This window comes from Centruroides vittatus, unplaced genomic scaffold, assembly GCF_030686945.1.
Source record: "Centruroides vittatus isolate TY-2023 unplaced genomic scaffold, ASM3068694v2 contig_1042, whole genome shotgun sequence".
NCBI lineage: Eukaryota > Metazoa > Arthropoda > Arachnida > Scorpiones > Buthidae > Centruroides > Centruroides vittatus.
Window position 1 is genome coordinate 15,092 of NW_027120674.1, and position 13,435 is coordinate 28,526.

The 13,435-nt window shown below is 32.8% G+C and overlaps 2 protein-coding genes across 2 annotated transcripts; both read left to right on the forward strand.

The window, feature by feature from the left end:
- The first annotated feature begins 1,945 nt into the window (after positions 1-1,945).
- LOC136969705 (prickle planar cell polarity protein 3-like) lies at positions 1,946-2,840 on the forward strand. Its single transcript, XM_067263987.1, has 3 exons — positions 1,946-2,086; positions 2,218-2,303; positions 2,374-2,840. Exons 1-3 carry the CDS (start codon positions 2,060-2,062, stop codon positions 2,567-2,569), a joined length of 309 nt encoding a protein of 102 aa, XP_067120088.1. The 5' UTR covers positions 1,946-2,059; the 3' UTR covers positions 2,570-2,840.
- A 102-nt stretch (positions 2,841-2,942) lies between these two features.
- On the forward strand, positions 2,943-4,514 carry LOC136969694 (four and a half LIM domains protein 2-like). Its single transcript, XM_067263976.1, has 5 exons — positions 2,943-3,152; positions 3,222-3,422; positions 3,488-3,662; positions 3,733-4,089; positions 4,169-4,514. The coding sequence occupies exons 1-5, from the start codon at positions 2,961-2,963 to the stop codon at positions 4,327-4,329; spliced, it is 1,086 nt and encodes a 361-aa protein (XP_067120077.1). The 5' UTR covers positions 2,943-2,960; the 3' UTR covers positions 4,330-4,514.
- Positions 4,515-13,435: the final 8,921 nt, after the last annotated feature.

Consider the following 13,435-nt stretch of genomic DNA (forward strand, 5'->3'; position numbering starts at 1 on the left):
GTTAAAAAAAACCACTCGGGAAGCGTGATTGGGGGAGAACGACCAATCAAAATGGATGAAAGAAAGAACGGAGATTGATATAATCCCCGACAATCGAGGACACCTGGAACTCGGATAAGTAACATTAACCGAAATGGCGATCGCGCGATAATCGGAAGTCGCGTCGCTATCTCCGCTCTCATATCGCGTGTTAACCCTACTGGAGATGACCGTAGTCGGACGACATGGTTTGCAGACTTCACCGCAAGATGGCAGTACTAGCAACTATGGCGCCATCTTCATGAGAGCATTAAAAAAGTATGATAACTTAAAAAGTATGATAGCTTTTTTATTTTTCGTCTCCGGTCCAAAAATAGGGTACCGTTGAACTCGTCTCGGTCCCTTGAGTTCAAATATATAATCATAGTCCTAAAATCCCATAGGTGGTCATCTATAGTACACAGTGGTGATATTCGAAATATTTAACAAGGGGTTCGCTAGCAGAAAATTTTTCCCTGACAATCACCGACAAACGAAATGGAAGTTTTGGCTAGAAATAACCTTTTCTTGCAACCATATATCTAACAATCAGTGGCGTATTTAGAACGTAACGAGCCATGGGAGAAGGCCAGGTAACAATAGTATTTTAGAGCTGTCCACCTTTTTTTTTTTTTTAAAGCAGAGAAATTCTTTACCGCAATATGGCGCTTCTAGAAATAGGCACATGTCATCATCTCTCGAGATACATTATACTTTTTCTTTCGCTGTCCATAGCCCGACACGTGTTCCACAGCCATCTTGTATTGTCTCGCGCGCGTGGCATTCTGGGATCTCTCTTATGACTGGATCTACTTTCAAGAACTCTCTTGAATCGATCGCGATTAAACCTCGATTGAAACGGTCGAGAGAGATCGCACCAAGACATACTCCCTGGCCTTGCTCACAATCTAGATTGAAATGCTCGGTGCAAACGGGGTATAAGGCTCTAGTTTAGTAGTATTACAGAGTATAATACGCATATTTTAATATATTTAAAAAAAAAAAAAACAAACCCACTGAGAAATGTTTCGTGTGTTTAACAAGGTTGGGGAAACTGAAAATTTTAACAACGGGTTCGCCCGAACCTGTGCGAACCCGCCGAATATCACCACTGATAGTACACCCGTCTACTCCAAGTACCCTAGCAATTTCCATCGCCTTTTGTTTTAGTTCATCGAATCTTCCTGTTTTCAGGACCGAAAACAGGAAGAGTCGATAAACAAATTTGCTTTAGCCAACGTACGAGAGCATCTTCGACATCTTTGTACGGCGACTTTCTCTGGCATTTTCGAGACACTGCGACGAAAATCCAAGAAAAAGTTTCTTAATTTCTTCTTTTTTTTTCAGGATTTCCACCAATGTTGTTTCTGGAAGGTTTTTTATTTTGTTTTGCAAATTCGGCTTGCGAAGTTTTCTTACATTCAAATTCAGACACTGCATGAGTACAGTGTGGTGTGAACTCATTTTTTTCAGGAGGGGAGTCGACTTATCAGACGTCTAAACGATGTGGGACAGCAAAAGTGTGTCCGTTTATCCAGTGGTGACGAGTTAGACGGCGTCGAGTAAACCAGAGTTTTTCAACATTAATGTATATGTATGTCAACTGGGACCACAGAAAACTGACTACTTAACCGACGGTGTCGAGTTATACCTATGACGACTTACGCGGACTCGCCTGTATATAAATAAAACTTGAAATTAACAGAATATGTAGTCGATTCGAAGAGCCTACGCGGTTAATATCTCAATATAAACCGTGGGGAAGAGAGAGAGAACTGAACAGAATATGTAATAGTTCACGTCACACCTTTCACCATGTGACGGAACACCGGTTGCGGAACACTGATCTACTCTACACTTTAATGAGTTTTGAACTTTTTATTTTTTAGTAAGTCATTGGTAGAAATGTCGATGTAACAATTAATTAACAGACATTATATGCAATAATACCCGCGTAACAAATAAATTTCAACAAGTAACGATTTGAAAATTTTCTTTAGGCTTCCTTCTATATAAAAGTGAAATCTTTGTTGGAAAAAAAATGGACAGTGGGGATGACAGAACGTCGGTAGGCTTAATTTATTTAATTCTAATTTTGCAATTGTTTATATCAGTGATTTTCATATTGGAATCTGCGAGTTTTTTACTAATGATTCGTGAATTTATATATAAGTTTCTGCTATTATTTTCTTTTCGAAGGATGTGTTAATTCAAGAAATAGATGAGGAACAACGATGTTTAGAATACAAAAACAATTGCACGGGATTCAAACAACATGCATGGAGGTACAGTATTCTTGGCGTTATCATTACGTAATTATACGGATTATATCATGATTAATAACTTCTTTCACAGAATTGTCTGCGATAATTGTAAAGGCGAACGCGAATGTCACGATATCCATCACAATGACTTTGTCAACGTCCGAGATAGAATAGGCCTGCAGAATCCACGACAATCGAACGAATCGTCGTTTAAACAAAATGCCACGGAAGAGAGATACGCGTGGATACCACCGAATTTATCTAGGGATAAAGTAAAAATTTTTTAGCTATTATAATGAAATATGGCTTTATATCATTAAACAGCTTGTAAATGTTTGGATCCAAGAATACTTCGTACAGATCCCTTCTGAAAAAGTGCCTCTGCTCAGAACTCCCGGAGGAAAACATCGGGAGAAACAACTCATTATTCAGTTACCCAAGCAAGATTTTTCTCCACATTATTGCAAATTTTTAGAAAAGGAATATCTACAGCACTATGCAGATTTCGTCAACGAACGACAGGGGACTGCATTCGATATTGCCTATGTCAAAAACATTTCGGAGCAGATATCTGTGTGGATAAACATATTTATTTTAGAATATTTTTACTTTTCTACTATAGAAATTATTGATATTAATTAATAATATTTTAAGGAATGTTATCAATGCAAAGGAAGTATGATCCCTGAAGATATAGCAGTGGTTGTTCCTAGATTAGGTGAGAGATATCCATTCCATCCGGCTTGTTTCGTTTGTTCTATTTGTAAAGAGTTGCTGGTAGATTTGAATTGCTGCATAAAAGATGAAAAGATATATTGCGAACGTCATTATGCGGAACAGATCCGATCCCGATGTGCAGCCTGCGACGAGGTTATCTGTCTTTCTAAGATTTATCATCAATCCATAATATCAAAATAATTTTATGCCATTAAATTTCAGTTAATCTTTACCGAAGAATACATTAGAGCCATGTCTAAAAATTGGCACACAACTCATTTCTGCTGCTGGAAATGTAACGATCTTCTGAAAGGACAACAATACTTATTGCGTGATGAGCATCCCTATTGCGTTCGTTGCTACGAGATATTGTTCTCCAACACCTGTAATGAGTGTGGACGCTCCATAAGTGTAGACTCGATGGTATATTCGTCTCAGAACTTATCTTCACACGAAAATTTATTACTAAGTCCACATTTTTCTTTCAGGATCTTTTCTACAAGAATAAACATTGGCACGATTCGTGCTTTCTATGCAGCGAGTGCCGTGCTTCACTGATAAACAAACCTTCCGGTTTCAAAACTGATAAAGTTTATTGCGCAAGCTGTTACGATGCCGCTTTCGCTACCAAATGCGATGTATGTGGAGAAATATTTCTTACAGGTATAAAATATTGCTAATTTAGATCCATTAACAGTTTGCTATTATTAACATAATTTAATCGTTGTTACAGGTACTAAGAAGATAGAATATAACGGCAAACAATGGCACGAAAAATGTTTCTGTTGCATCGTCTGCACAAGTCCCATTGGAACCAAAAGCTTCATTCACAAGGATAATGATATTTATTGCATCACATGCTACGAGCAGAAATTTTTTACTCTTTGCATTAAATGCAATCAAATAATAAGTACGGATGGTGTCGTATATGGCAACGAACCGTGGCATCGGGAATGTTTCTGTTGCACATATTGCCAAACGTGTCTAAATGGGGAACTTTTTACTTCTAAATTCAAAAAGCCATACTGTGCCAAATGTTTCGGAGAATTATTTGCCAAGATTTGCCACGCTTGCAACAAACCTATTACGGGTCGGTTTTTCTAATTTGTGTTAGTAGATTAATAATTAGAATTATTGTAACTGAAGTGTAAAATTCACTTATCTTCTAGGCGTTGAAGGAACACGCTTTGTATCTTTTGAAGATCGAAGTTGGCACACCGATTGTTTTTTGTGCGACATGTGTAAGAAATCGCTGGTTGGAATAGGATTCATCAGCGATGGATCCGACATCTTATGTCCAGAATGCACCAGAAAAAAGTTGTCCCTGTGAATTAATTGGGTTAATTATACGATAAACAATTTAACAAAAGTTATACAAAAAAAAAAAAACAAAAAAAGTCAGCTAAATGATATTTAGAAGAAATATTAGAAACGTAATTTTCTAAATTTGGTTTACTTCGGCTTAACAGAATTATTTCATCTATTTTGGCTAACTGATAACATTTTCTTAATGATCTTGCAAAACAAATAAATTTTACTATATATAAATTTTTGTTGTTTTGTTTCTTGTTATAACCGTATATATAAATGTCTCTTTAAGCCAAAATCACAAATTCTGGTAGACTAGCTTACAGCCTCAAGGTCAGGAACATCCTTTAATGAAAATACAGGTTACATATGCATTTCGGGCTTATTTAATCTTTAAGCACCTCTTCAGTACCATATACGAACGAATAAACTAACTACTATTACAGAAAATTCTTATTATAATTTTCAAATTCACTTTTGAGTAGCTAAATATACGATACTACAAAGGATCTTAAAAATTACAATTTACGTATATGAGTTCGGTTACGAATGCCGCGTGCTGACCAGTAAATAAAATGAATTGAATGAATAAAACTCCTGGACGTTGATCGTGGTTTTACACCTGGCTTTGTGGAGTTTTCTGGATTATCTTCACATCTTTAATATCTAAATAGAAATTCTTCCCGGAAGATCGTCCACGTGTTGCGTTGCCGCATTCCATCAAAACTAAACTAAAATAAATCTTTCCCTCGTGGGCATTAAGAGGCCCTTTCTAATGTTACACATCACGAGTTTAGCAGGCCACCGGGGTCTGACCCGTCACGAAAGACGCGAAAAACAGTTAATTTAGAGAAAAATTTATTAGTTTAAAAAAACATAGGTAAAAGTCGTTTGTAGTCGGACACCCATTGTTTATATCAAACTGCCAGGCAGAAACCATAAATCGCGGAAGGAAGTCGTCCTACGATCGGTGGAAGATCGAATTCATCTTCGATTTTGACTTTTCTCGCGCTCCAGGTAAGAGTAACGAGGGACCAACCACTCGGGAAGCGTGATCGAGGGAGAATGACCAATCAAAATGGATGAAAGAAAAAACGGAGATTGATATAATCTCCGGCAATCGAGATCACCTGGCACTCTGTTAACGTTCCGAATAACCAAAACGCAGTGTGTCAATGCACAAAAAAAAGAACAGTTTCTTGTCTATCGTGCCAACCTGTAACCCATGCCACTTCGGACTTAGACCGTGTTCCCGATGCCAACAGAGGAAGTCTCCCGTGCCCTACAGACTTGTCAACGCCACTGTCCCGGGACCACCTTCGATCGACCATCGAAGAACCACATCGACGCCTAGGATGTCCGAACGGCTGATTGTCCCAAAGCAAACTATTTTGTACATAGTATTTGTTTATTTTATGTTAAAATAAACGGTTTTTGTCAGATACTTGTCGTCTTTGTCTCTACAGCCACCACCCATGTACGAATGGACTCTAGACCATTACTGACGCGCAATTAACTGAATGCCCCCGGAAGTCGGCTTCTTACACAAACACAGCTTCCCTATCATCAAATGTCACGGCACGCCACTGGAATTAGAATTTCAAATTTTAAAGTATTTTAATTGTGAAATCTTTTATAATCAGTATAAATATGAAAAAAATTTAAATGTTTCTTTTTCTATTTTAGAGTAATAGGCATATGCGATTAAGAGAATTACTTCTGCAGCATTCAAATGAAGCATCTCTCATTGTGATGACGCTTCCAATGCCTCGTAAGAGTACCTGTTCAGCACCTTTGTATATGGCAGGGGTCCCCAACCCTATGCCCGCGGGCACCATAGCGCCCGCCGATCGTTTTGTGTGCGCCCGCCGCTGTGCGACCACAATAAAAATAAAAATATTTCAGTTTTCAATAAAATGCTATGTAAAAGTTTTTTCATTTTTAATGATTAACCACACAAAAGTAGAAATGGCATCCAACACAGATAAAAGCACAAAGCGAAATGCGACCGATCTCTTTTTCCTCTCGCGCCAAATCTTCGCCAACCAAATTTCCCATACCTAAAATGAAATGAATCGGTCCGTTTCTATGGTTGCCGTGACAACGCAGACATTTGTCTGGAGCTCATCCAGCGTTGCCATATTTGGCCACTTTGCGCCAAATTTGGCTACCCTTTTTTTAGTTTGGCGTAAAAAATATCATTTGGCGCATTGGCTACTTTTTGGGTTACATAAATTTGACATGGCTACATTTTTGGCTACATATTATTTATAAATATATTACTTGAATAAAAATCACTTTAAAATGGTGTTTTGTCGTTTTTGATTAATTACAGACCCACATAAAACAAATATTTGTTTTATTATGTTTTTCAAATTATGCTTTTTTTCAAATACATTTTTGTTTGTCTCCTTTATAATAAATGAATATATCTATTTTTAAGTAAAAATTGAAAGTGTCTGTAGAAGTAATTTTTTTAAATATCCTTTTTTGTGACAAAGTTTTAATACTTATTATTATAATCTAGACATGTTAATCCTTAAATAATAAAAGTAGAACAAAAATAATAATAATTTTCCTATTCCAAAGAACTTCTCAAACCACAGTTATTTAATTTGAAAGTTGACTGACATTTCTTTATTAAACTAATATGTGCATTTTGCATATATCATGACCCTTCATCAATTTGCTTTTAGGTTTTTCTGTTTTAAAAGATATTTTAAGCAATTTTAACTTTTCCCTTTTTAAACTTTTCCCCCCTCCGTAGGCACTAAGGCCTTTTTAAGCAAGCCCATTATGTATTCGGCCACCATACAATTGGGCGGCCAGGTGATGAGGGACAGAGCCCGACATATCCGCTTGGACCATCCCGAAAAATTCCTGGGGATTTTTCAACCCGATCGGATTCGATCCCGGATCTCTCCAGAGGGGTAGGCTGGAGGGGTAGAGATAGAAATTTTGGATCTTCAGAACGACATTATCCTAAAATCCATTTTATCAGATGAGAATTTCTGGAATATAGTTGAAAGAAACAAATTTCCATTTTTGAAAAAAGCAGCATATAAAATAAAATCGTTTTCGGTTCCACATACTTGTGTGAATCATTGTTTTCGACAATGAACATTATAAAATCAAAGTACAGATCACGACTTACAGATGAACACCTTGACGATTGCTTACGAGCAGGAATAACAACATACTCTTCTAATTACAAAGCTATGGCCAATGAAATGCAATGCCAAAAATCACATTGACTTTGAGATTTATATTTTTTTATAAAGAATTTTTATACTTTGTAGATTTTGTATGCATTGTTTAGTAATTACTTGTTTTATAAAAATTATTGTTAATATTCTTGTGTATGTTAAATTACATTTTTGGAATTAAATGTTTTTTGTATATCATGTGTATGTATTATTAACTATGTCCAATTCTAAATTCACCTTGAAAAAATAAATGGTGCCCGCCGTCCGACCGGTATTCTAAAATGTGCTCTTAGGTACAAAAAGGTTGGGGACCCCTGGTATATGGCATGGTTAGAAATGTTAACCAGAGATATGCCACCTTTTTTACTGATTAGAGGAAACCAAAGAAGTGTGTTAACTTTTTACTCATAGAAATTTGTTATATTGATTTTCATTTTTTTCTATTCATTAATGTATATTGCTTATTTTTCATAAATAAAACATTTAAATTAATCTGAATTGTAGATATGATCAATATAAATTATAAACTTTTTGAAAGTCTTAATTATTTTATTACCAAAACCATTTTTATATTAAAATTGGAAATTACATCAATTAAAAACCCCGGCGTAAAAAATACACCTAGGAGAGTTTTCAAACTTTTACATTGGCGCCATCTAGATTTCACAATACTAACTATCTACATACAAAAGTAATATTTTATATTTAATATACAGTATTACAAAAATAAAACATTTAACTTCTTAAATATTACCCAAAATAATTAGACAGTATTATCTATATTTTTTATTACGATAACTTTGATAAATTTTATAATAATAATAATAGTAAATATAATTTCATTATTTTAATATATTTAAATTTAATTAATGGTAAATAACTAAACAATCAGAAATGAATTTATTTACTGAAATAATGCTTTTAAATAATGGAAAACATTTAAATTATTTCAATTTCTTAGCTTCTACGTCATAGGATCGTCACAGGAAATAGAATGGCGTCACCTTATCTGTTGCAGGTGTGTCTACGGTCACGTGACCTGTGACGTGACCTCAGAAACACATGTTTTTGTTTACAATATTATATTTTGTAAATTAATGAACAGAATTGAATAAAAATGTATAGAATTACAAGAAGCGATGTATAACAAATATATAAGAGCATAAATTAGTATAAAAACTAAGAAAATAATTATAAAATTCACAAAAGTGACTTCTATACATCGCATACATACGATTAAAAAAAACTGGAATCAGAAATCATGAAAACTATAACAGAAATATGTAATGAACTCAATAAATTTGTGATATCACAAAAACTAGCAAAAAAATTAAAGAAACAGAGAGAAAAACGATAATTTACCTCAGTACTATCATGACCTTGAATAGTCTAAGTGGTAAGTTTATTTAAAAAATCAAAAATGACAAATTTATTTAAAAATAAAATCCAAAAAAAATATTACTATGTAAAATAAGATCAGAAGAATATAATCGCGAAAACTGCATACTTCTAAGTTCAAATAAAAATTGTTATTATTGCCTTCGTTGTCAGCCCGGCAGAAAAATCTGCCGGCTGAGTGTACCAACTTGGAAACGACCCGGCAGAAAATTCTATAATTACGTTCAAATTCAATTTTATTTTATTTTTTTAACAGTTAAATTTAAAACGACAAGGTAACGTCATGCCGACACGTGCGACTAAACATCCAGATGGCACAACGCGCTGATTGGTCGGCTGAATGACGTCAACCTACTGAAATCGGAAATGTTGATCGATTAGCCTAAACTTTGTATTGTTGTTGTTGTTGTGAGAGCGGATAGATATTATATTTATAGACATTTCATCTAAAACTTGATAAAAGGCACTTATTTATAATTTCAATAGCTCTTGTGTGTATTGACATTAATGTTAAAATTATTGCAAAATTTTCAATTAAACTAAATTACGTGATATCAAGGATTTTAATGTTGAGACAGTTTTAAACATCAAGAAGTAACTTTTATCTGTTTTGTATTTTTGTAAGCTATTTTGTATATTTGCTATAGAAATAAAATAATCAAAAACAAATATAAATTGCAAATTATTTTTTTTTTACATTCTTTATTAGACAATACAGTACTGTATTCTTAACCTTACAGAAACTTGTAATATATATATAAAAAATTAAATACAACAGACAATGCTAAGTGGAAATGCAGATTAGTTAACAATTTAATATATATTTTCACCTAAACATAATTCATCCTTTTTAATGCATAATTGTTAAAACATTTTAAATAATAATTCATTTTTTCTACAAATTCTCTAATCCATTGGTTTGCTTTTCAAATCAAATCTGTGGAAACTTAAATATAGACAATGGATATAACTTCACTTTATATTTTCCTATGCAACCAGGTATACAGCACATACAAGGCATCTAGAAATAATTATTCATTAGTATGGTAATATTATTTTAACAAAAAATAAAAAAGGATTAAAAAATGGCTTACTATAAAAACATTACAGCATTACAGTACAAATGCAACATTACTTTTTTCCTGACACTTATATTAAATAAACAATTTCCATGATGAAATGTATGGAAATTCTTATTTAAAACATATATAACTATTATATTCAAAAAAATTTAAATACTTACAGTATTATTGATTGATAAATAATTTATACAAGAATTCTATACTTTTAATTTGAAAAATGGTCATACAAATTTGATTAAATATATTTACAGATATATCTATTATGAAACAGGATACATGAAATTTCTGTAAATTTGAAAAGTGTTGTTTCTTAACACACAGATTTAGAACTGACATTCAAAAGCACAAAATGTCTATTGGCAGAAAGAACTGTCAATCCTAACTAAAGCATTAAAAAAATTTTTTTCTGATGAGAGTAATCTGTGGAGAATATTCTTTATTCAAAATTGTTCAATAAGTTTTACATTTAAACTTTATAATTTGTTAAGCAAGATTTGTGAAAATTTCTCTTTCACAGGTATAGAAAACTCAGTTAATTTTATTGTTTCATCTAACTATATTAAATGCATATGACAAATTCAAAAATATTCTGACCTGTCTCAACAATAAATTTCATCCTTTCTTGAACTTTTAATGAATAACATCTGTAACAAAGTATAAATTTTCTGTTATTCATTATCTGTGCACGTATATTTAAATTTAAAACACTAATCACACTATTAAAATTATCTAATGTGTATGATTTGGTTGAATTGAAAGTATGAAGTTAAAATTCGTTCAAAAAAAATAAATAATCTTAGTAATTTATAAGTAAAAGTAAACCGTTTTAAAATTATTCCTACAAATTTAAGAAAACAAGCAAGCTAAATCTTATACTGTATTTTCACTTTACAATATTACAACTAAAAAAAAAAAAATCTATTTCGGCATGACTTCGTTCTGACGACCACAAAATATAATCGACCAGCATTTCCTATTTCGGTGGGTTGACGTCATTCAGCTAACCAATCAGTGCGTTGTGCCATCTGGATATTTAGTCGCACGTTAACAGAGTCGGTAGATTAACTGGTCTTTCGACTTCCTATCTTCGCTAGTAGTTGAAATCAACTAGAGACAAATGTTACCACCAGGGGCATTGCAATCACTACAAGAGCGCTAGATCGCATCGCAATGAGGTCGAATATTTTTTTTATTTATTGAAAGTTATATAACCTTCGAGTTCGATTTCATAATTTTCTATGAATTTTATTATAAGAATGAAAAGGCTTTTATTTAAACCCAAAACCAGGTTTATGTATAAATAAATAAACTTAATAAAACATTAAACACCTTCCATCGCTGAGAAATGTTTATTTAATAAAGATTGATATTCAGTTAAATAAATGACAAGGAACAAAACTGACATAATAGTACAATTATTAAATTGTGCTATTATGCCAATTTATTATACGTTAAAATTTATTATACATACAAACAAATTATATTACACATAATTATAATAATAATTATTATTATTTGCGCTATTAAAATTTACTTTAAGTGAGAAATTTTTCTATGTTTTTTACTTTCAATTGATGAAATAAATGATTGATTAATCGTTCGCGTGAAAAAATGCAATCGACAGGTAACAAAAAAGTGCAAAAATCTGGAGGTCAAGTAGGACTTGTGACCAGCATTGTGGCATCCTATCATCAATGTAACAGAACACTGATTTAATATACTATCCATTATTGAAAAATAAACATTCATGTTTGGGTTTGTTAATTGTTCACACACTTTGCTTTCTGCCCAGTACATCAATTGGCAAAGCTTATAGCTTGGATATAACAAACCACCTCGAGATTTGATGAATGTAAATGTCTTCAGGTTTTGCTGTTAATATATTTTTGCATTCATCACAACCAAGTGATGGCAGCAGATAACGAACAATGTAACCTCCTAAATAATGTAAAATAAACTTAAATGTTTCTGGTGCGCAATAATCGTGATCTAATAATTCATTATCAGTAGGATCCACAGGGCAGTCTTGGATTACAAAGCAAATTTTGTAAATGTTCTTCCAATTGTTCTTGAACTTCCTTAAATGGTTTTTTATGACTCTGAAGAAGATTTTTTAAAGTAACAAGGGAAGATCCGGGATCAGTTTGAACTGATGCTCGTTTGGGAGGACGAACCAAACTGTACACAGTTATCAGTCTATACAGGTATAAGAACTGTACTGTTGTGGGATGAGAATTGCTTCCACTTCCTTGTCTTATCATTCCAAAGAAACGCTAATTGAAAAGAAAACATAAGTTAAGAGTTTAATACAAGATTATATAATCATTACACTAAGTCAGTTTTACCTCTAATGGATCCTGATTAAAGTGAGCTGTCAAGATATAATATGAGTTTGGAAGCAATTGTTTAATGAGTGCTGAGATACTAGTTAGCGTCAAGCGTAGATTTTCTGCTGTCTGGTGGCTCAAAAATCCCTTTTGATCACTGCTTTCAATCTGTAATCTGAATGTTTCCCATCTATTTAACCATTCTAGAGATTCTTCAATAACCTATTTTAAAAAAGTTGTTTATTAAAACATTTATAGTTTTTCCTAGTGAATCATTACTATTACCTTGAGATCATTTGAATCATGTCTGATTCCATCCTGTGGCAATCTGCGATTTAAAGCATCAAAAAGAGCATTGATGCGACGTATGAAACTTATTGTAACATTTGCATTCTTTAGGCTAGCAACCTCACGCTGTTTATAAAACAGCATAGCATCAGCAAAAGTATTACTAAATATCTATAAAGAAATGAGATAAATAAAAGTATTCTTATCAAATCAGATTATATAAGTAAAAAAAAAAAAAGTGTTACTTGAGCTGCCAGCAATACACTCATTCTCTGGAAGTTATTGGGATTAACATGTATTTCAGTTACTTTGGGACATGCCTTTAATCCCTTTGGTAATTTGGAATCTTCATCAACAACTGCTTTAAAATGCTGTAATTCTACCCTTCCTTCAGGAAACTAAAAGTAAAAATGAAGAATAATGCAATGGCTTATATTATAAATTAGGTGAAAACACTTTATTTTCTTAGTTTTACCTGAAAGTATCTACTTTTCTAAATTACCGACTCTGGTCGCACGTATGCCGACAATTAAAATCTATGTAACAGCTCTCCCTGTCGGCTATATTTTGTATTTTTTGTTTTCTTTTTTTCTTTCGCCGTTCTAGAAACTTCGAAATATATTTTTGAGATATAAAATTGATAAAATAAAATAATTTTCAGATCTAAACTATAATTAAATTATAATTAATTTTAAATATTCTGCTTATATTATATTAATATTAAAAAACTAAAAAGTTAGCAGAAAGTTCTTTCGTTAGAGTACATGCGCAGTTAGTAGAAGAACATTCTATTTTTCGACGCATTGATGCTTCGAAATTCGTTCTAC